This window comes from Siphateles boraxobius, unplaced genomic scaffold (assembly GCF_051911475.1).
Source record: "Siphateles boraxobius isolate OS27281-9 unplaced genomic scaffold, OSU_SipBor_1 56, whole genome shotgun sequence".
In the NCBI taxonomy this organism is placed as follows: domain Eukaryota; kingdom Metazoa; phylum Chordata; class Actinopteri; order Cypriniformes; family Leuciscidae; genus Siphateles; species Siphateles boraxobius.
Genome location: NW_027509182.1, coordinates 7,404,373 through 7,428,220, shown reverse-complemented (window position 1 = coordinate 7,428,220; position 23,848 = coordinate 7,404,373). Strand labels below are relative to the sequence as shown.

The following is a 23,848-nucleotide window of genomic DNA, read 5'->3' as shown; positions in this document are numbered from 1 at the left end:
GCAAAGAGGAAGGTTGAGTGGTCAGACTTTTAAATACACTCCACCGTATAAGGGGACTAAAACGCCTCTGCAGCCTGACTGCATTTTTGATACCAACCTTATTTTCCAAATGGAAAAAGCTTTTAGCTGCATGGAAAATGAAAGAATAGGAGAAGGGGAGCAAGAAGAAAGGCAGAAGAGGAGGCTAGTAGAAGTCAATGGTCGGACCCCCTTGATGAGTTCTTTCATATTTTACACAAATGTTATTACACTCTAAACCAAGCGATGGAAATCCAATGAATAAATTATGGCACAATTGAGCCTTTCTATTTTTAGACAACCAGTGTGTCTATTGATGGCAAGAAAGTTTATTTGTATTCTTGTTTATTAATAAAAGCACAATGAGCAGACTTTTTTTTTTCTGGATTTATTTAGAGGAAAATGTGTTATTTTTCATGTTTTGGCCAACAACTGACAAATAGCTAATATTAAAATGCTAGATTTTGTCCAAATAAATTAAAAATAAAAACCTAAAAACTATAAAATTATTCTTTTTAAATGCGACAGGTAAATTTAGGCATCACAGCCTTATAATGTACGGTGTTAAAAAAGATTACATTTAACAGTGTTATTAAATTACTAGCATTTTTAAAGAGCAACTTTAAGTAAGTGTTAGAAGATGGCAAATGTAATCTTAACAAAACAAAAAAATAGAGGAAATTAGCATGAGCGGTTAAATATTGAATATTGGCCATTGCCGATAAATGTAAAAAACATCTCTAATATCGGCCAATAACCAATATAGTACTAATTGTTCATGCATACATAATATTTAATAGTCAAAAAATAGAAGCATATACATGGATGAATTGTACACAATAAGATCTATAACATGCATTTACAATATAGATGAATTAATTTCATGCCAGCTTTAAAGTGGACCTATAATGCCTTTTTTCAAAGTTTTGATTTTGTTTTTGGGGTCTACTAGAATAGATTTTCATGCTTGAATGTTTAACTAACATGTTTTTTTGCACATTTTGGACATTGTTGCAGCACCTCTCTTCCCAGTCTGTCAGTAACACTATTTACTTCCTGTCTCTATGAAGCCCCTCCTTCCAAAAAGCACAATGTGTTCTGATTGGTCGGCTGGACCAGTGTGTTGTGATTGGTCAACCATGTTGTGGGTATTTTGGAAATGTCGCAAGCTTTAACACACTACCAGGCCTCGCCTTTTTAAATGACGAATATTGTTACATGTTCTTTCCCGGAGGAAAACTCAAGACTACAATCAAGGTGTTTTTGCTTTCTGATTTAGAGAATTACTCCTTTTGGAGTGAATATGTGCTTTGAAACTTTACAGACCTTTTTCATGCTTTAACAGCAACATTAAACACTAAAGAAAGTTGGAAATGTAAAAAAGCATAATAGGGGTCCTCTTTAAATTTTATGGCTGGCATTCTCTTCAAAATTTCTCTTTTTGTGTTCCACAGAAGAAAGAAACTCGCATAGATTTGGGTGAGTAAATGACAGAATGATGTAATAAAAAACAACTGTTTAATTAACATAGACATGGTCAGGTCATAGCGTCACCTGGCCACTCAAAAGGGCCTTCAGTTACTCTTCTGCTCATTAGAAGGTTGAACTCATTAACACAGGCCATTAGCACTCTGCAGGCAGCTCTGTTTAATACCAAAGAGCCAGATGCTTGACACAAGCAACAAGGAGAAAAGTCACAGAAAGGGATCCTTAAAGGGATACTCCACCAGTTTTTCTTATTAAACTATGTTATTCCCTTAACTAAGACGAGTTGATACATACCTCTCTCGTCTCAGTGCGTGCACTATATCGCTCTGTATTGCCGCAAAACTATGTTAGCACTTAGCTTAGCCCATGCATTAAATATGGGCCAAGCAGAGAAGCGACCAAACACTTCCACGTTTTCCCTATGTAAACACAGTTACTCGAGTAGTGTAACTTGACCTGAGCTGGTGACACAAAATAAACCGTTGCGCTTTTCTAAGCGTTTAAAATTGATGACTATATTGTGTGGCGGAATACCATAACAAGTGCTTTTGAGCACTTCGACTTGGCGCAATAATATCTTCACTCGTGAAAAGTCCTCTTACCGGCTCCCGCTTCCTCTCCCCCTCCCTCTGACATTTCCGTCAATACAACCAACGTGACATGCGCCGGTAGTAGTAGTTCGAGCGGAGTTGACGAAGTAACAGGTTGTTGGAAGCTAGTTTGTGTACAATAATGGTTAAAGCGTGCATCGTAAAGGGTTGTGAAAATAAGGAGAATGTACATAGTGCTGTCATTTTTCACTGAATTCCAACACACCACATACAGCGGAGAGCTTGGATGAGTTATACGGTTTAAGGCTTATACTACATGTTTCTTTCTGAGCTCAGTCCTTATCTAAATAAAACAGTAACTTTTTATTTCCTGTCTCAGAAGCGCACTGATTTCACAGATATGTTACTCAGCTAAGGTTACTGACACTTCCAGGACAACTAAATACCATGCAAAAGTACACTTACAGCGTTGGGTGATGATCCTCTTTCTTGTGTAAGTGATCTGAATATTGTTGGTGTAGCCTCATCCTTTAGGCGTGTTCCTGTGCAGGTATAGTCCTCCTTTGTGAAATGTTCGGAGCAAACACGCCACTTCTTCAGAGTCATCAATGGTGTTTTGGGATTCTTGTTCAAAGCAGCTAACCAAGCTCTCCGCTGTATGTGGTGTGTTGGAATTCGGTGAAAAATGACAGCACTATGTACATTCTCCTTATTTTCACAACCCTTTACGATGCACGCTTTAACCATTATTGTACACAAACTAGCTTCCAACAACCTGTTACTTCGTCAACTCCGCTCGAACTACTACTACCGGCGCATGTCACGTTGGTTGTATTGACGGAAATGTCAGAGGGAGGGGGAGAGGAAGCGGGAGCCGGTAAGAGGACTTTTCACGAGTGAAGATATTATTGCGCCAAGTCGAAGTGCTCAAAAGCACTTGTTATGGTATTCCGCCACACAATATAGTCATCAATTTTAAACGCTTAGAAAAGCGCAACGGTTTATTTTGTGTCACCAGCCCAGGTCAAGTTACACTACTCGAGTAACTGTGTTTACATAGGGAAAACGTGGAAGTGTTTGGTCGCTTCTCTGCTTGGCCCATATTTAATGCATGGGCTAAGCTAAGTGCTAACATAGTTTTGCGGCAATACAGAGCGATATAGTGCACGCACTGAAACGAGAGAGGTATGTATCAACTCGTCTTAGTTAAGGGAATAACATAGTTTAATAAGAAAAACTGGTGGAGTATCCCTTTAAACTGAAGATCAGATGAACCAAAGATATGAGAGAAATAGAGAGGTGGACAAGTGTCAAGGAGATGGAGGAAGGAAATATGGTGGGACATCATGGTGTAAATGTTAAGGAAGGAACACAGTAAGAGCAAACTCACAGTAAGAGCAAACATCCATCTCAAGATAAACCAACACTAGTGTAACTAATGAGGCAGAAACATGTCGATATAAATCATATGAACTGACGATGATTCATAATGACATTTGTATCTGATTGATTATCAGCATTAGTAGACTAGATGCCGTGGGCAAGTGCTCATTATCTAGAGTGTTTTAAAGGCATAAAATTGAATGTTTTGCAGCTGCTGTTCACCCAAATGATCTCAGTAACTAATGAAGCACGTGGGGACAACTGACTCAAATAATCAGAGACAAATGTGCCCGCTGTGCAGTTGAAAGCTTGGAGGTTCGGATAACACAGTTATGTAATTTAAACATTAACGGCATATTTGTGATGGTTTATTTCTTGTGAGATGATTAATGCAAAGAAAGGGACCTCGGAAGGGCCCATTGGCGTGTGTGGGTGTTTATGGGGGTGTAAAAGTATGTGGCAAAGGCCAGTAATGCATCGTACCTGTAGGTTGTTTAGTGGGTCCATCTTCATCACAGGTCCGATGGTGTTGAGAGGGAGGGAGATGTCGATGCTTTGGCTGGGCATCAGTGGAGTGTGAACAGGGAGAGGTGTGGTGGGGATCACTCCAAAACTAAAGACAAGACAACAACAAAAAACAACTTGATTATAGTGTCTCATAGCTCTACTTAATGTATCAGTTACAGGCAGGGGTGTGAAGTAATGATTTACAAATGCTCATATTACTGTAATAAGTCGTTTTTTAAAGAAATGTAACTTTTTTAAGTAGTTTAAAAATTGTGTACTTTTACTTGAGTACATTTTAAGTGATGCATCTGTACTTTTACTCCGCTATTTTCCCTCTGTTTGTTTTTAAATTAAAACATTTTCCGTCAACGTGATTGGATAGGAAGAGAGTAATCGGGCATGTGTGTCTATGGTTTGCAGTGCACTGTGTGTGTGTGTTCACTACTCACTGCTCCTAATGTGTGTGTGCACTAACTTTGATGGGTAAAATGCATAGGACAAATTCCAAGAATGAGTTAACACACTTGGCCTTCACATGTCACTCACTTTTCGAACAATGTGCATTTACGTTTAAATTTGTAACATTCAGTGGACTGGAATTACAATGTAGTTCGTGTTAGCTCACTATCTTAGCTTATTTCAGTGCATTAGGTGAGATTCACTGTTTGATAATATTAGTGATTCTCATTTCTTTATCTCAAAACCCTAAAACTGGCACCGTTCTGGAGAGAATTGGCTCTTTTTAATCTCTCTCTTTTTAAACCATCTCTGGTGTGAGATACTGAACTCTTATGAATTTGTAAAGGTTTTTGTATTCTTTGCACGGTTCTGAACTTTGATATTTCATGTGATACAATAGCTTGCTCAGTGTTTATTAGGGCCTTACAAGTGATTTAATTTTTTCCCCATAGATCATTATTTAAATTGTGAGTGTACTGAAAACCTTTTCTTCTTTTCATCTCTGTAATAGTCTTTCCGTGTTGTTTTAATGTATTTAAAAAAAGTTGGCAGTCAAAATGAAAACTGTTAAACAAAAGATAGAGAATTACAGTATGTACCCGTTTTTCTACATTTTTAATTTGCACTGTACAGTGTTTATTATAAGTGTAGAATCGGCAGCTCACTAGTCACTACACAAGAGTACTTTTAAATAAGCTACTCTTTTACTCTTACTCAAGTAGTTTTTTGGACATGTAATTTTTACTCTACTCACACTACTTTTTTGGGGAAAAGTAATGGTACTTTTACTTAAACACTTAGCAAATGAGAGCAAAAGTTAGAGTTTCTGGCTATGTTGCCTGTAACTTAAGAACCAAGAAACAATTCATGGTTTAAATGAAAAACCATGTAAAAAATATTATTTAATCCTAAAAAGATCTTTAGATTATCTAAAGAAAATTACCATCAGAAGTTTAGTTAGAAAATGGAAAGAAAAATGAATAAAAAGTCTAAATATACAAATTCTAAAACAGATTTTAAAAAATGGCTAAAAAAGTAATGTTGTGAAATATATTAAAATTTAAAATAACTGTTATATTTTAATCTATTTTAACTATATTTGAATACATTTTTGTGTAATTTATTCCTGTGATGACAAAGCTGAATTTTTTGCATCATTACTCAGTGTCACAAGATCCTTCAGAAATCATTCTAATATGATGATTTGATGTTTAAGAAACATTTCTTATTATTATCAGTGTTGAAAACGGTTGTGCTGCATTGCTCCACAATGTTGTGGAAAACATGATGCATGTTTTTCAGGATTCTTTGAAGATTAGGAACTTTAAAAGCATTTATTTGAAATATAAATTTGTATATATTAAATATGTTGTTAAAACTTATTTAAAAATATCAATTTAAAAATCTATTAACAAAAAAAAAATCTATATAATAATTTAGTATATAAAAAATAGCATATATTACATCTAATGTTAAAATATAACTAAATAAAAAATATACTGGTGTTATTTATTATAAATATTATAGATTATTTATTATTTGGAGCCTGATAACAGGAAAATATACCACAATGATTATCACAATCACAGACCTGTTCTTGTTGAACTGGATGGCAAAGTCAGTCATGTGCTGCAGGGCTTTATTGGTGAAGTTCATGTCCATGTACATGTGTCCCTGACGCCGAGAGAATGTTCCAGATATCTCCAGTCCTTTGGCCTTGACTGCTGGCAGCCATACCTTCAAAAACCACACCAATAAGCATTCAGTGTAGCTCCCTCATTTTACAGTCTGTCTACGGATTAAATGAATGCTATGAGGCTCGCTAAGAGGACAACTAGCCATTCTAAACTGAAGGACACCTAATAGAGGAGTCTGACATCAACCCACACTCACTCACCCAGATACTGTTGATTACAAGAACTGAGCTGGCATCCAAAATAAAAAGAGACAAATTAACATAAATATAAGCAGGATGAGGCACCCAGGTATTTGATAACGCCACAAGGTAGGTCATAAAGTATCCTGATAAGGAGTAATTGTGCTCTGTCCTACTCCACTAACCTACTCAGGCTCTAATGGAGCTCTAATTAATGACGATTCCCGAGACTTCATTCCCCAAGGAGCTGTTCTGTACGCATTTATTTATGTAGCAGATGAAGTTAATGCTCTTGCTGGAGAATGGGAATAGACTGATCTGCACTTTTTGTCCTCGCAGGAAAAGGTCCTTCATTGTAAATGAAATGGCTGCTGGGTAAATGTAACCAAGTGGCACATAGTGCTGAAAAGACAGCAGTTTCTCCCTGAAGTTGGAGGGCAAGAGCTGGGCAATACTGCTACACTTTGAAGAAAATGATAGACAAGTGTTTCAGTACGTAGCTGGAAATTAGAAATGATGGGCCTCGCTGGAGGATGGGTTCAGCTCTTCGGCGATTTCCAGTTGCTTCAGCTGGATGACGGCTCTAGTTATGGGCTATCCTCGATTTCTTTTTCCGGCTACGCACTGATACAATTGCCTGTCAGTTTCTTCGAAGCTTCGCTTTTAGGACCACGGTAAGCTTTTCTTTGACTGTTAGCATTTTTGAGCTCGCCATCTTTTAATGTTACACTCAGACATGTACATAATGAGAGTTGTTTGACTCCGTTGCGTTTATCAGTCCTGGGGGAAACACTCGTTTTACATCTATTTGGTGAATAATTGACATGTAAATCTGTAGATCTTGAATATTAAGCCGTTTTCACACTGGGCACATTTGCTGCGATCTGAGTCCGATTGCAATTGTTCCTGGCGCCTTGGTTTGGCTTCAATTTAATATTATCAAAGTTAGAGCTGCACAAATAATTGTTAAAAGATAACGATTCCGATTCAAACACCCACGCGATCTCATTCCTAATGACAACGATTCGCCTGTCTATTAAATCTTTGAAACCCGAACATTCAAATCTGTGTTTGCGCTCCCGCTGACCCAGAGAGAGCAGTTATGTTTAGTTATGAACCAGTTTCACAAACAGTCTTTTAACCACACAATATCGTAATTTTTGTCTAATTATCACAATTATCACAAAAGTGCTGGGATAGTACACCAATGTCTACAGTAGTGTAACGGAGCAAAATAGAGCAAATCCCCTTTTAAAAGTAACATGGTGCTTCAATTAACCATTGTATCGATTACATTGTTACGCCACTAGGTGGCGGCAAGTGACTGTTAAATGTATTTGGCATTGAATCATTAATTTGAGAGATGTGTTAAAAAGTTCTGATTCATCCAGTAATGAAACAAGTATTTATGAGTGAGTCATTGAATCATTTAAAAAAAGAATTCATTCACATTAGTTAAACATTTAATTAAATTAAATAGACTGCAGCAACTAATATTTTGTCAGAAACTATAGTAATTTACATGTTATTTTATTTAGTTGTCTGCTCGTGATCGTGATCTCAGTTTGAAACAAAAAAAAATCATGATTCAAAATTTTTCCACAATTGAGCAGCTCTAATCAAAGTTTCTATCTTACGTCATCACAAATCTGCACGCCGCACGATAGAAAACAGAACGCGGGTTAATATATTTAGTGTTTTCTTCATTTGGTGCTATTATGTGCAGCAGAGCAAACAACACTTGGGTTTACTGTATGTGTGTCGCATGAAGGTAGCTTTCAGCTGCTTGAGAACAGACTCTTTTGAGGAGACAGTTGATTGCCATTCATTGCCGCCCTGATTGCACTCGCTATGAGCGATTACACTGCAGGCTCACTCTCGCTTGTATCAAAGACAAATCATCAACACTATCATCCTTTACATGTGCTTTATTGAATTAAATACATTGTCATCGGCTAAAAAGCATTAGCAGGTCACTATTCTTCCTGAACAAGCGCGCACTCGAGTCCGTGTAGCTTTGGCGCGAATCGTAGCACAGTTCGAGGGCAACCGAACTCAGACCACCTCCTTCTGGTAGTCTCAGGTTCGGTACCAATTCTTCATGCGAACCGTGTCCCGTTCCGATCTAAACAGCCAGTGTGAACATGCTCAAAGACGTCCCCATTTTTTCAGATGCATTTCCAAAAAAAAAAAAACCACTGCCTTATATTTGGAACGATATGGTATTTTAGAAAGCATAATATTAACATTGTTGCCTATTATTTGGTATGAAATTTGCACTGTGAATGAGTCTGTGATGCCTAAAATGCCATCTAGGTTCTGAAACAGCTAATGTTTATTTGCGCTATTGTGTCAGTTGATTGTTAAGGTTAAAAATAATGTCAAGTTCTTGTTTTCTGTAGTTCAGAATTGGTGAATCACCAATCAAGCAACATCTCTGGTCTGACTTTGATCTCGACTACACGCTTCTCGGTATGAGGAGTTTGGTGAATTTGGAAAGGTTCTGGCTGTTTTCATCGGTTGGCTGGCTGCTTAAAGATCAGAAGCAAAGGCGAGGGGTTATGGTTTAAAGATACGCGGCGAGTAGCACTCACAGTTTTAGGTGTCACATATCCTCCTGTAGCAATGGACATTCCTGTGGACAACTCAAACAGGTCATTGAGCCCACTGCTGAGAGCAGCAGGTGTAGGAGACGGCGCAAAAGTGTTGGGCACCGATGACGGGATAAAGTTTTGGCCCACCTGCGTGACACACACACATAGGGGGCAAAGGGTTTAATCTACTTCTGCACATGTTCATGTAACCCTTTAAACAGAAGCAACAGGCTTTGAGGAAAATTAACTGCATTTTGATATTACGGACAACTACATAAGAGCAGTACAAGATACGAACAAGAAATGTAGGTACAAAAAATCTCCAGGGTCATTCCGTGTCAACACCCAGAGGTACCTGGCCATTTTTTTTTTTATTCTGGTGGAAAATACATATATAAAGAAGAAAACCAAATTATAAGATTTAGAGTAATCCACTATTTTGTAGAAGGTGGACAAATTTCACCTGAGATTTAGAGCCAAATTACAGGGGGGAAATGACTTTAGAAAGATGGTAACATTATTATTTTATTTTTAGACAGACATTGGTAAGTCTATTTGTAACATCAACTGACTTTAGCAATCCTTGTTGTATTATATGCCAATGACGACAGTCCAAAAATAGGAAAAAGCACTTTTCGGTGCTTTTTGACAGTATAGTGTCACTATCACTTTACTGTTAAAGAAATATTAATATTCTTTTAGATTCTGATTCTTAATAAACATTTATTTTGATATCTTCATTCTTAAAGTTCTATATGGTTCAGTCCCAGAGATATGGGGATCTCAATGTGACTCCATGAGTTACATTTTAGACATTTTCAGTGGTCAAAAACCAAATGTGGGTTACTTTGTATACAGCTAAAAAAAAGTCCTTTTTCCTCTCTTGTAATCTGTCATCAAATCAACGAAAATTATCATTTTAACCACCCTTTACAAAATAGTGGATTACTCAGTAAATGTTCATCAATGGCATTGAAAATGTTGGCTTTCATCACTATTTATGTTTATCTTTCTTCAGAAGAAAGAAAAATTCTTTCTTTAGCGGAGAAAACACAGAATGACCCTTCAGTACTTCAAAGACATCTTTAGAGAAGATACACATTTTATCAACAAAGCAGAAAGGACTTTTGTGCATGCAACAGAAAAAAAACAAAGCAGGACACACAGGTAGGCATCTATTCTATAAACCATTAAGAATCAATGAAGAGTGCACAGCATGCTGAGAGTGGACAGGCGGATATGAGCGGAGGGAGAGGAGCTCACTTACTGCTGGACTGCCCCCAACACCTCCTCCCAGATCTCCCCCGAGCTACAACAGAGAACACAACACCCATTTCCAGGCCCACAAACAACATGAGAGAGACAGAGAGAGATGTAAAGGATCCATTAATAACAAAGATTTTCCTGTTTACAAAGGTGAACATTTTCCTGTTTACAAAAAATGATTAAAGCCTGACATTTTGCACTTTTTTTCTTGCGATGGTTAAAATCAACCTCAAAGAGTGTTCTAGCTCATGACTGAAGCTGAACAGTGATATTTCAGAAGCTGCAAACAACAATTCAGCTTTTGTGCGTTAGCAGAAGTCGTTGAATTTAAGGAAAAATAGCTTTGTGAGTGAATCATTCAACAGTTTTGGTGATCATTCACTAGGGCTCCACAATTTGGGAAAATAAATAAATAAAATCAAACTGCGATTTTTTTTCTGATACAATTTAAAAAGTGATTTTAAAGAGCTTCAGGTTTGCTGTGCTTGTTTTAAGGTCCGCACAATTTGACAAAAAATTGTGTGATTATATCAATATGACTATAAAATACTACTAAAAACAATAATAATAATTATTATTATTATTATAAAAAAAATATATAAAAAAATATTACTAGAAGTAGAATTCTTAACCTTTTTGGTAACAAGATTATAAATGCTTCTTAGTAAAAATATGGGGAAATTTGATGCGTGTTGAATTTTCAAATGCACACTATAAGCGACACAAACTCAATAAAAATCTGTTGAATGTTTGCAGCGTGTAGTGTTTCCAAATATGAGAGACAATCAATTTATCAATTTTTTTCATAATGTTCCACAGAAGAAATCATACAGGTTTGGAACAACATGAGGGTGGTTAATGATGACAATATTTTTCTATTTTCCTTTACACACTGTGTCCTAACCAAACACATGATAATTCAACATCTCTTCCACTTCGATCAGAGTTTTTGGTCTAACCAATTTTGATTAGGACAAGCGACACTAGATTTGATTGGTTATGCTTAGATTATATTTGTGCACTGAACATCCCCACCCACACTTAAAAGTCACTGAACCGAAGTATATTAATCAAATATGGATGAGGGAATGATGGAAATGTAGAAATATTGGAAATATTAAGACAAAACCGTCAAGATCCACAAGAAAAACAACAGAAAGAACTCCCCCTGGAGATGCATCATGGAAGTCATGAAAACTCTTGTGTGTTTGAATCTGTGCAATGAGTTTCAAGTGCATTTAGAAAGTAAACGGTGCAAAGTCTGATTGCATGATGACTAAAACTCTGTACTCTTTCCCCAAGCCCACATTCCTCTTACTGACCTTCCACCATACCGTCACCTTGATTTTTATGGCGAGAAAACCGGCATGATTAAACAACATAACAGATTCATGCTCGGCAGGACACAAATCTCAAGCTGAGCCATAAAGTGCAACAGGCATGATTTAGGGTTTGGTAGAAATGGAAGGTTTTGCCAAACGCGACTGATTCATAATATGATTCTAATTAGAGGTACTCATGCTAAATGTCAATGTTAATCTAGCTAAAGGGGCCGTTGAGACTGCAAGTTTAATGCATGCCTTAGGGTGCTGAGTCTGCAGTGTTCATCTCTTTGAAACACTCTCACGACCTTGAGCAGTCAGATGGTTCTGCAGACTGTTGAATGTTTAACATTCCTCGGCTCTGAACATTGTCTCCTTGACAGAGAGATGAGGAACACACTGGTATGTTATTGGAATGACTCATTTAATGACTCAGCAGGAGCACATTCATTGCATTGAATACAAACCTTTGTACCAGTGTTAAGCGGTGAGTTTGGGCAAGGTGTTAAATTGTGTGGAAAGGAAAACAAATATTTGCAGTTTGTTTGACGATCCATTCCACCTGTATACTCCAGTCCATTCTGAGTACTGGATTTTTGTTCGATTCATGTCATCAACACATTTACACACGTTTTATTTTTCCTCATTTTTATATACTATAAGTAAAAATCAACTGTGGCGGGCAACGCTGTCAAATCACTAGACAATTTGGCGTGTTATGTTTACTCACTTTGCTGGGGAATTCGTGTAAGCCAAATCTGCACATATTTCGCGCAAATACTCAACTCATGATTCACTACATCATAGCTTTTATATATATATATATATTAATCTGATTTATTTATTTTATTATTAAAACTTTTATTATTATAAATGTTTTTTTTTTTGGCTAGTAAGATCTAGCCAAGTTCTGATTGGCCGGTAACTTAATTTAAAAGCCAAATTGGCCGGTGAGTGAAAAGGTTATTTCAAACCCAGCGTAGTTCTTATCAGTTTTGGTAATAAAATAAAACATTGTCTTACTTGCAGACCATGTATTAGGTGTCTGCATAATCTTCAATATTGACTAGTACTGGCTACTTGAAAATTCATAATTCATTTCATAATCATGTCAGACTGAGACAGATGCAATCAAGTGAAGGAGTGAATGAGCAGTGAATCTCAATGATGAGTCTATCACTAGTCTAGAGACGGGATTCCAACACCTTTGCTTACACCCTTTCCAACAGCTCCTTCACACAGCAGGTGGCCGGTGTCTCAATCCTGGTTTGTTCAGGGCACCCGTGCCAGGCTGGTAACTTCTCCAATCTGGAGAGAAGATTGGCCTGAGTAGCAGCACCAACACTGCCCAGATATAAACTCTTCACATGTGCCATGCTGGAGGTGCATCCTCCTGAAGCAAGATGCCTGCTTGACAAATCCAATTATTCACGGGAAGGAGGAAACAGGTCTTTTGTGGCTCCAGGACAAAAGATATGGACAAACTGTTTCTGGATGTGAGGTTTCTGGCATATACCCGCAATATTTCCCACAATATTCATTAAAGGGATTGTTCACCCAAGATGAAGATACTGTCATCATATATTCACCCTTGTGTCATTCCAGGCAGTATAATTTTCTTCAGAGGAATGCAAAAGATGGTATTTTGCTGAACGAAGGTATAATGATTCATTTTTGAAGCTCAACAAACCCTGTCAGTGTCAGTGAATGGAAAAGAGCAGCTAAGGCTACGTCTACATTAATCCAGATGCATTTGAAAATGGGGTTTTCGTTTCAAAACGCTCTCTGTCCACACTAGCATTTTCAAGCATTTTCCAAAAGTTTCACATCCACACTGAAACATCGGAAAATGCCAAATTAACCGTATTGTGCATGCTATTCTTCTAGCAGGATTTATTTAGCAAAATATCTCACCATTCACTGATGCGTCCAGGTTGCACTCACTCACCATTATACGTTTGGTGTAAAACTGCTTTCATGTTTTGCCGTAGGACAGCAATTGCGAGTAAATTTAGTAATTTTCACAGTAAAGCAATTGCAGTAATATATGAGTCACACGACTAAAAATGCATGATCGTTTTGGAATACCTCGGTTGTCACAGTCCAAACTACAACGCAGAACGACGTTTTAAGATGTATCCACTTTGGAGTAGGTTCTACAAAAGAACGGACTGGAATAGGGATGTAACAATATATCGCAATACATCAATGCAACAATATGTATTGTGGATAGCGACAATACACTCACCAGCCACCTTATTAGGTACACCTGTTCAACTGCTCTTTAATGCAAATATCTAATCAGCCAATCACACGTCAGCAACTCAATGCATTAAGACATGTACACGACGTGGTCAAGATGATCTTCTGATGCTCAAACTGAGCATCAGAATGGGGAAGAAATGTGATTTAAGTGACTTTTGAAATGTAGAATGGTTATTGGTGCGAGACAGGCTATTTCAGAAATCTAATGGGATTTTCACGTACATCAATCTCTAGGGTTTACTGAGAATGGTCAGAAAAAGAGAAAATATCCAGTGAGCGGCAGTTCTGTGGGCAGTTCTTGAGAGTAAGTAAATTATGACAATATTACTTTTTGGATGAACACTCCTAAAATGTAAATGTTGGTATAGTGTGCTGTATTTCCTACACACCTATCAATTATCCACAGATGTGCAAGGTAATTGTTTATAAATAAAAAAAAGTTTTTGAGTGGAAGATTGTATGTGGGTTGATAAATGCGTATAAGGCAGCGAGACATTCAGCCCTGGGGTTCTGGTGCTGTGGTTGCAGTGGGTTTAAGAGAGCAGGGCCTGTGGCTAGAATAATATAACACTTTTGAGCTCTGCTACAGTCAGAACACTCCATATACACAATCTCCTCACAACACATCGAAATTAAAAACTGGTAATAAACATTATGTTGTTATAGTAATTACAATAACTGGTTAATAACTAGGTAAATGCATGAGAGATTAGAGATATAGAAAGAAGTAAATTAGTGATATTGATCATTTGTACACATGGTCAGGTGTTCTTGCTTCCATTGAAGCTTAAGGGTGTGTTAACACTTGGCAGGTTTGGTTGGATTAAAACGAACTCTGGCGCGATTGCTCTAGAGCGGTTCATTTGAATAAGTGAACGCTGCCATCCGAACCCTGGTGCGCACCAAGCAAGCCAACAGAGAACCCTGAAAAGGGGAACTCTCGTGCGATTCGACTGAAATATGAACACACACTAAAGACATCTAAACAAAACAAAAATAGGACATGATGTCGCTGCGATCCTAAAAATGACAGAATGCTCAAGGATACATGGTTCTTCTCGTTATAGGAGTTATGTTGTCCATTACAGTTCGGTACAGGCATTAGAACTGCCACTTTCTTGAAGCAGATCTTCATTTGTGTGTGCAACAGAGGAATACCTGATGCTTTTGACTCCTTTACACATTTTATAAGCTCTTCATGAGTTCTCAGCCGGTCAAAATACCATCATATGTTGGCTACGCACATATAAGTGCATTTAGCCCAGAACACAGCATTGTTTTAGATGTTTGGTAAGATCTGTCGCAAAATATACGTCATAAAAGCAGTTTCTTTTATTCAGCATCTTTAGGTTTGCTGTTAAAAATGACAGTGTTAAGTGAACCAGGATTAAAATGATGGTAGCACTTTATATTACAGTCCTGGACTTTCGTTCAAACCAAAAGAACCGAACTATACGTGTGAACACACCCCAAGATACTTTTTTTATCTTCTCAATACATTGGGACAAAAATATATTCTTTTAGTTCATTAATTGTAATGATAAAAACTAACTGAAATCTACAACAAATTCAAAATGGATGCATTTTCACTAGGCGTCTAGTGCATGACAGGACTGTATGCCTGCATAGCTTGCTTTCCATTATACGTACACTTAAAACTGCATAAATAGACGTGATCAGCCTTCAGTTTCCCACATTATATTTCATGTTTGGATTTTCAATCAGTACTCAGCATTGTGTCAATAAAAGATGAGCGTTTGATTGGAATCACAATCCCCTTCCAGTTAAAAGGCTGACCTCGCTGCTGTTTCACCCAGTGATTCTTCACCTTGGTGTTCACTGTGATCAGGCAGAAGCTTGTGAGATGTGGTGGCCATGGTAACGAAGTGATTATTGCTCAAAAGTGAAATATACTGCTGCAATAATATCACACTGAGCAGAGTGCCCTGAAACCCCTCAACCACACCTGCACCAGTGAACACACTGCCCAGGCTAAACACAAACCACCAGAGAACTAGTCAACTTCAATGAAAACCCAAGTCATTTTGTCAAGAGCAACAGCTGCATGGGCATCTCGGAGGACCCGATTGCAAATTTGAGCTCACTCTTACAGGAATATAATTACAAAACCAATTAGAAATGGAATTACATAAAATAAAATTAATGACTAATACTTAAAACTAAATTTGCACCAGTCAAAAATAGAACCAGCTGGTTTTTAGTTTTGTTTTGGCCAATCTCTATTCTGGACTTGCACACAAACTGCATTGCAATTATTTTTCAAAATGTAATTTGTGTGGAAATATTACAAAGTATGTTCGAAATATAGTAAGAAAAATATAGCGATGCTCGAAAAACACGCAGAAAAATGTAAATATTGATTTGGGGGTGGGGGTTTATATGAATGTATCTCCGAAGGAAACTGAAAACATTTTCTTTTCTCTTATCTCAGTATAAAGTAGTGTTTATAAGCACAGCGCTGCTTCGTTTACAGCGGTACCCAAAGAAATCGCTGCTGCTCCATAAGCGCCACCTACTGTCAGGTGTGACAGTATGACTACTGAGCAGGTGTGTCTTATGTAACATAATTTCACAAATCTAAAGTCAGACCATTCTGTATTAGTTTTAAATCTTGAAATTATACAATCTAATTCAAATTACAACTGCTCATGCTACATGTGTGTACTAACATCTTTCTTTGCACCATGATTAAATTCAGTGGTTGCTTCATTTCAAATGGCTATGGATATTTTTTGTTTAAAGCCAGTTTGCCTGTTATAGACCAATTAAAGAACAAATAAATTTGCTTAAAGAAATAAATAAAAAAATCGGCAACCGGTCTCAGTAAATTAGCTTGTAAAGAAATTGGAATCGGCCATGAAAAATCATGATCGGGGCATCACTACTTAAAACATTTCTACAGATTTGTTACAATAATTAGCACTCCCTATTCACAATTAAGTGACCATAGTTTCTGCTAAAATACCACAGTTACTACAGTACAGGTGTTAGTACTATAAAATCATAAAAAATTCATATGCATCTCCATCAAACAGCACTTCTGTCATTGTTTAATATCTTTTCATGGTGACAGAAAAAAAAACAGTGAGGTTTATGCTTAAAACATGCACACAAAAACAACCTTTGAGGTAAGAAAAATAAACGTAATTATTATCTTAAAATATTTGGCTAGGTAAATGTTTCCAGGCTGTTTATATATTTACTGGAAAAATTCTGAATAATAAACAGATTTTTGCAATGCACAGTTTTACTGTTGTAACAGTAGCTGGAGTAACCATGGTACTCTTACGGAAAATATGGCCATCATTGTAAATTGTTGTAAGAATCGGTGGACAATAAGATCATAAAAACAAAACCACCAACAAACCATATAATTATAATTCAAGAACACGCACCAAACTGTCAAGACCACCTCCAAGGAGATCCACAGCGCCCATCTGCATGGAAGACACCTGGGGCACGTTGACGGGAGGACCGAGGTCCAGATTAAGCAGGTCTCCCAAGAGGTCACCCTGAGATGGAATAACTTGGGGTTGATCGATGGAAGCAGCTTGGCCAGTACTGACTGGACTCTCCCCGGTGTCGATACTGCAAAAGAATGATGATACACACTGAGATCTGTAACACTCAGTGAAACTAAGTGAACAAAAGGATGGGACCGACCGTCAAGCCCTTTTTTCATTGTTTGATGGAGAGGACAAAGTAGGTTCTGTGTGGCACTACTTACGATGAGTCCCCCATTGTATTACTAGACTGAGACTGATTCAGAGAAAAACAAATAACAGGGATGCCAGACCTTTTGCCAAAGACTTACCATGACTTTGTGATTTTGAGTTTTGATTATTAAATTAAGGGCCATATTTACTAAACAAGAGGGACCCCCATCCCATAAAAGCGCGGATGGGAGTGGAAAGTTCAGCGGGTGATCTAATGACAATGCACACATTAAAGAACACCGACTCAGCAGCTCATTTACATTATGACCAATGCAATCTATGCAGAGCAAATTAGCGCAGGGTCACAAACCAGCAATAAGTATCTTGGCAAATGCTAGATTTAGATAGCATCTTCCTCTGGCATTCCAAATAAATGAACACATACAAATAAAAGAGAGGTGAAAATTCTCTCCACTTCTACCACGCACTCTCGGTTCTTTGCAGTTCCTCCTCCAACAGCAACTATCCCAGCCATGTCAAGCACTAAATGGGTTAAGACATGCTTTATTTCAGGCGGTAACTGGTCTCAGCCTCAGACATCACGGCCACAGACCATTGGCTGAAAGTCTGAGGGATGCATAAAGTGCAGAAAATGGGAAACACTTAAGGGGTTTTCGAAGTGGTCATCTGGATTTTAGCGAGATGTGTAAAATCTTTAACGGTCCGCCTGGAAACGGAGCCGTTGTGACGCCAAACTCACTCATGGAAGAAGAAATCCGTCGTGCTTAGGACTTTGACGATGAGCGCTTATCAGGATCAGCAAAATGCTGGGTTTTTAAAAGCGTGTGAAGTTCGTGGCCCCACTGTTGCAGTAAACTTAAGTCTTGAATGACTAATTTATTAGATGTACAACAGTCTGTTATCAAAGGGACAGACTTTACGTTTTCACGCCCTTAAACATGACCCAGAACAAAACTAACAGTGATTGGTAACTTGACATGTCAAGTCAGATGGCCTCTTGGGTAGCATTTGTCCAATGAAAGCTGTGACAGAGACTAGACCTTTTGCCATCATTCTAAAGGTCTGGCAACGCAAGACTAGGCGTTAAATAATGGCACAAATACCAGTTAACTGACTACTTCAAACGATAGTAAATCATATTTCATGATTTAAATACTTCTCCCATAAATTTTGCACCTGAAAGGGAAACTCTAAAGGAGTGCATATGCAATAAATTCATGGGCAAAAAAATTAAAAATGAATAAAAGTGACCACGCCTTCCATCATTAAATTTTCACTGCATGTCTTTAGTAAATCCCAACATTGTTTAAAGCCAAAAGAGGGTTTGCACTGGTGCAATCTGTTATTAAACATGGCCCAAAGACTTTTTAACCCATATTACGGAGCTCACACTTACAAAGAGCAATTTCTAGACAGCCAATGAAATATTCAAGAGTTTTAGCTAGATCTTGATTTAGCTGTCTTATTACCTGCCGTGCTGGATGGGCAGATGTTTACGGTGAATGCCGTGGCTTCCTTCCACAAAGGCCGTGGGGGGTTTGTGGTAGACGGAGGCCAGCGAGCCGATGTGGCAGATGAGCTCGTCCAACAGGGTGGGCTCAATCAGGTCCGTCTCCTCTGAAATCAGAGGCTTCTCAGACAGCACGACCTCTTTAGCGGTCACAGGGTCGGTGGACAGCAGACGCCAGTAGATGTAGCCACGATCACGCAAGTCAGGGTTATCAGAGTCCTGAGATGGAGAACGAGACCAGGTTGGAAGGAGAGGAAATGTAACACTGACAGTCAGAAACTGAGCTCCTTTTGAGATGTGACACTATGATGTGAAAGTTGTGATGATGTGTAATGCTAATGTTTTAATAAACAGTTGGGAAATAAATCGCATGTGTATATTAATCTGTGCATTCAGTCTTAAAGTGACAGCAGCCTCATATTCCTGCTACCATCTGTTTCATTAATGTTAATCAAACAACAAAAGACAAAAAGAAAATTCACTCATTGCTCTTTAGTAGATTTACTAGGATTAATCTACCGGTATATTTAATTTATACAGTCAAAATTATGCAGTGTTGTTTTACATTAGATTACTTTGTTCTTTATTCATTTTTATTATTTATTTCCCAGGAATGCTGCATTTGTTAATCTCTAAGCTGTTCCGAACCACCTCTAAGAGAGGGAATGGAAAATGTGACAAATGTTGCTTGCCAATAAATAAAGAGTTGTCAATTCAAGATACTTTCTCATCTCTTAATTGTTTTATACTTAAAATACATTGTTGTTAAAAATTTTGTTAATTATTTTGTTGATCTGTATCAGTGATCGTATCGGTCAATACTGCTTCCAGTGATCGGCCCAAAAATCCTGAACGGAGCACCCTTAATTGTAGTGTAACACTATGGTTTGTAATGCTCAAGCACATCTCACCTGAGTGGCCAGACTGAGCACTTGCTGAACCAGCTCTTGAGTCTCTGAAGGCTTTTTCAGGAACAGCTTCACTATGGCTGTAAGGAGAGTCAACTGGACCTGAAAGCAACAATGCAGTGGATACTAAATCAGGTGAAGTCCCCTTTTTTAAAGAAACTAGTTACTATAAAAAATATATATATCAAAAATCAAAAACGAAGCTAAGCAAAACAAAGCACAAAATATAACACACACACACACACACACACACACACACACACACACACACACACACACACACACACACAAACACACGCACACGCACACATTGAGTTGGGGGGTATTCCAGAAAGCAAGGTTAACTTAGTCACATATAACCTGAACTCTCAGTTGATTAACCCAAACCTTGCTAACTCGAGGTATGCAGGTCCCAAAACCGCAGGGCTGGAGTAAATTCAGCCAAACTGGAGTTTGTTTCACATCGCAAGCATCAACGGAGCATGAGCAGCACGTGTTTTGTTGCAGCGACAAAATTGGTTGTTTGAACCAATGATTGTGATCTTTTAATGATTAATAGTGCAGTTCTAATATACTGAACATACTGTATACATATATAAAAAATCTTTTTTATAACATACTATTGTGCAATCCGTCACACCCACTGCACCCTTATCAATCTGTATGCGCTGAATACCTCTGAAGTAAACTAACCCTGGAATATAACCAGCTCCGGAGCAGGTAAAGTTCAGAGAGTAAGTTGTTAAGGCTACTTACCCTGTAAGTCACCTCAGGTTTTGGAACCTCAGGTTGAGGTTATCCGCTTACTCGGAGTAAACCTGGGTATGTCACATAACCAGCTTTCTGGAATACACCCAATCTAAAACAATAACAATGTCAAACCTGAGTGCTTTCATCATGGAAGCCCTCAAGGAAACTCTCCAGGAGCTCATCAGCATTATCGATACGCTCTGCATATTCGCCCACAATCCAGATCATGGCTGCTCGAGCGTCGGGCTCATCCAGAGAGTCCAGGTTTTCACACAAAGTGGCAATTATGCTTTCATATCTGTGGAGATAACAGAGAGGTGATTCAGCAGCATGCGATTAATTACATGCTCTTTCATTCTACATAGACCTATTTATTTTTAGATATACTCGGTTCCAAAACCTAGTGAGTTGTGTACACAGCATTTTAAGGGTCACACGTGGGCTTCTTATGTTATCTTAATAAAGCTGAGATACCTAATTTTAGTCTAATTCTAAGGCATGTATTCTTTACAGATAAGAGAATCCCAGAATGCATTGTGACAAGCTCATGGAAAAAAATAAAATCAAAGTAGTGGAGGGGACAGGAAAAACTGTGATTTCATTCAGTACTGAAAAGTATCAATAAAAATAGTTCAGATGAGAGTTATGGACTGACTTGTTGGGGTATTTGCGGAAGATGTCCCTGATGACCACAATGGCCTCTTGCACAACATAATTGACTTTGGTCTGGATGAGGTCCAGCAGGGTGCTAACACAACGCTCAGCTGATTGCTGTACACACAGATACAAGAGAAAACTCAGTCACAGCTATAAATGAGAAAACTCATCAAGGCACTACAGCTCTTTGAACACAATATGCAACGAAAAAATCAATAAAGGTGTCTTATGCTTGAGGTTAAGTAATCAAGAAGTAATCGAAATAGCAGAGATTTATCAGACAATTCTATAGGGACTAAAGAAAAAAGTCATACAAATATAGGTACTTTGGGATGAATAATGAGGCAAGACTTACCTCCACTTTGATGGCACAACGGCCAATGGCTCGAACGGCTTTCCGAACAAAGTCTACATCCACCTCAGTTGCATACTCCTTCAGTTCAGCCAGTACCTACAGAAATCAACATCATTTTAAGTGGATTTCTATAGAAACAGACAGTGAAAGGCTGAATGACCTACACAAATGAAAGAAAGGGAAATCGGTAACTCACAAGGTTATAAGCTCAGGGGAAAAAATATGAGAAGAGTCTAATATTAATGTCTAACAAACAGATATATTTACGGAGGAAAAAGCTAAATGACGTGATACAAGTAAATGAAAAATATAACAAAGATGTAATGTATTATAACGGAATGCAACGAAGCAATTTGTTGTCAGATGCAGTGTAATCAGTGTAATGTTTTAGTTAAACACAGTGACAAACAGTCACCAAACAGAAAGTGTAAGACACCATGTTCCTTCTAAGCACACTTAAAAGCGATATGTAATTAGAGGAACAAATCGAAGATCCAGCTCTACTGAAAGTTTTTTTTTTTTGCTCTATTGAAAGTTAATTTGTTATCTTTGCAAAACAAACTGTGCACAATCAATTAAGAAATTAAAGCGCAAAATAAAAAGTGTACATATTTAGGTCTTTTATACTCATACATAAAGGACTAAATCAAACAGCAGCCCATTTGCACATTCATTAATGTTACAGTTTTAAATAACATTCAGCTGAACATTTTTCATTTGAAGAAAAGTGCTGATACATTTTCCTGTTAATCAAATCTAAATCTCAGGGGAATACTATGCTACCAATGTTCTAGCAACATTTTGGGTTTTTTTTGCTAGCATCACAGGAAATTTAGGACTGTGTGGATCTAAGAAAGAGAGTGTGATCTCTACATCATGTGACGGTGAAAATAATGATGCAATTAATTCAGCTTTAATTAGAGTTGCAGAATAATCTCTATTTTTGAACTTTTAAAGCCCTGGATAAGCTGACTGCCTCTGCCTACTAATGAGAAGCACTGACTACAAGTTGTGTATCTGACTATAACGGATAATATTGATGTGCTACACTGTTTTCTTGTTGAACATCCTCTTCTTAGAAATGTAAGTAAAACATAATGACTTGAAAAGATAAGAGTTAAACGTCTTTTGAAATACCTGGGCAATGTTGGCATGAGAGGCCAGGCGTATCATAATGTCCAGTTTCTCCAGCTTGACGTAGATGGGGTCATTGTACTTGACAAAGAACACTTTGATCTCTTGCTTCAAGATCTCAGGCCTGCAGGTAGAGAGATCACCATTTTATTCTCAGTCAAAACATTCAGAATTGCCAAGCAAACAGACAAATGGACAATACTGCCACCTAGTGATTGCATTTAGTCATCAACAGCAGAGACTGAGTGTTTAGCACATTAAAAACTCTTAAACTAGTTCCACAGAAAACAAAAAGGACTGAAAAATAAGGACAGCAGTCTAACCGTTTCTGCACAATAAGGTTAATGTTCCTGAGGGCCACATATTGGACCTCTGGTTCCCCAGACAACAGCGTGACGAGGGGAGGAGAGAGCTTCTTCAGAAGAGTGTTGTAGTAATCAGAGTCTTTGGGCAGGAGCTCCAGAAACTTCATCAGTACCTTCACCGCCGACAGCACCACAGCCGAGTTAGCATGAGAGAGACGTGGAGTCACACGCTCACAGATACTAAAAGAGACAGGAAGAGGGAGTTATGCTTAAGAGTGTTTTCATCTGTTTTAATCCTGGTTTTTCAATTTTGTATTTGGAATAGGTTGATTATAAAATGTGTCATTAACCATTTAAATCTTCCCTGTAACATTAGTATGTTTTTCTTAGTGGGCAACACACAGCAAAACGTAATATAAATTGGGGAGTCCATCAAGGTTCTGTCCTGAGTCCGTCTTTATTTAGTCTTAATGTTACTTTCATTTGATATGATCAGAAATCAAATAGAATATTTTATTTCGTCACTGGTAATTGAACAATTGCACATTTCACAAAGCTATTTCAGGCGTACTGACTACTAAAAAAGGAAAGGTTTTTCTTTTGCGTTTTTCACGTACAGACGTCAATGCTGTCAAAACGATCCCCGTTCACACGGATTCGCGAGAACAACTAAAATGCGGCAAATGCGCTGTATTTTGCATTCTAGGCCAGTAGTTTGCGATGTCACTTTGTAAAGAAACACTACACGCCTATAGAGTGAACAAGAGAATACACATGCGCATGATGTCACTGTTTTCATAAA

At 37.9% G+C, this 23,848-nt stretch overlaps 1 protein-coding gene across 2 annotated transcripts in view; it reads right to left on the bottom strand.

Moving 5' to 3' along the window:
• ap2b1 (adaptor related protein complex 2 subunit beta 1) overlaps nucleotides 1-23,848 on the bottom strand; it is a 45,860-nt gene that overhangs the window by 14,693 nt on the left and 7,319 nt on the right. Inside the window, exons 7-18 of one of the 2 annotated variants that reach the window (XM_077206586.1) lie at nucleotides 23,065-23,286; nucleotides 22,745-22,865; nucleotides 21,608-21,703; nucleotides 21,251-21,366; nucleotides 20,728-20,893; nucleotides 19,849-19,947; nucleotides 18,897-19,156; nucleotides 17,146-17,338; nucleotides 10,144-10,185; nucleotides 8,877-9,023; nucleotides 5,998-6,143; nucleotides 3,924-4,053 (exon numbers count right to left, since the gene is read on the bottom strand). In XM_077206586.1, coding sequence (XP_077062701.1) covers nucleotides 3,924-4,053; nucleotides 5,998-6,143; nucleotides 8,877-9,023; nucleotides 10,144-10,185; nucleotides 17,146-17,338; nucleotides 18,897-19,156; nucleotides 19,849-19,947; nucleotides 20,728-20,893; nucleotides 21,251-21,366; nucleotides 21,608-21,703; nucleotides 22,745-22,865; nucleotides 23,065-23,286 — 1,738 coding nt within the window. The remainder of the gene's footprint in view (nucleotides 1-3,923; nucleotides 4,054-5,997; nucleotides 6,144-8,876; nucleotides 9,024-10,143; nucleotides 10,186-17,145; nucleotides 17,339-18,896; nucleotides 19,157-19,848; nucleotides 19,948-20,727; nucleotides 20,894-21,250; nucleotides 21,367-21,607; nucleotides 21,704-22,744; nucleotides 22,866-23,064; nucleotides 23,287-23,848) is intronic. The other variant, XM_077206588.1, reaches the window with a different exon arrangement.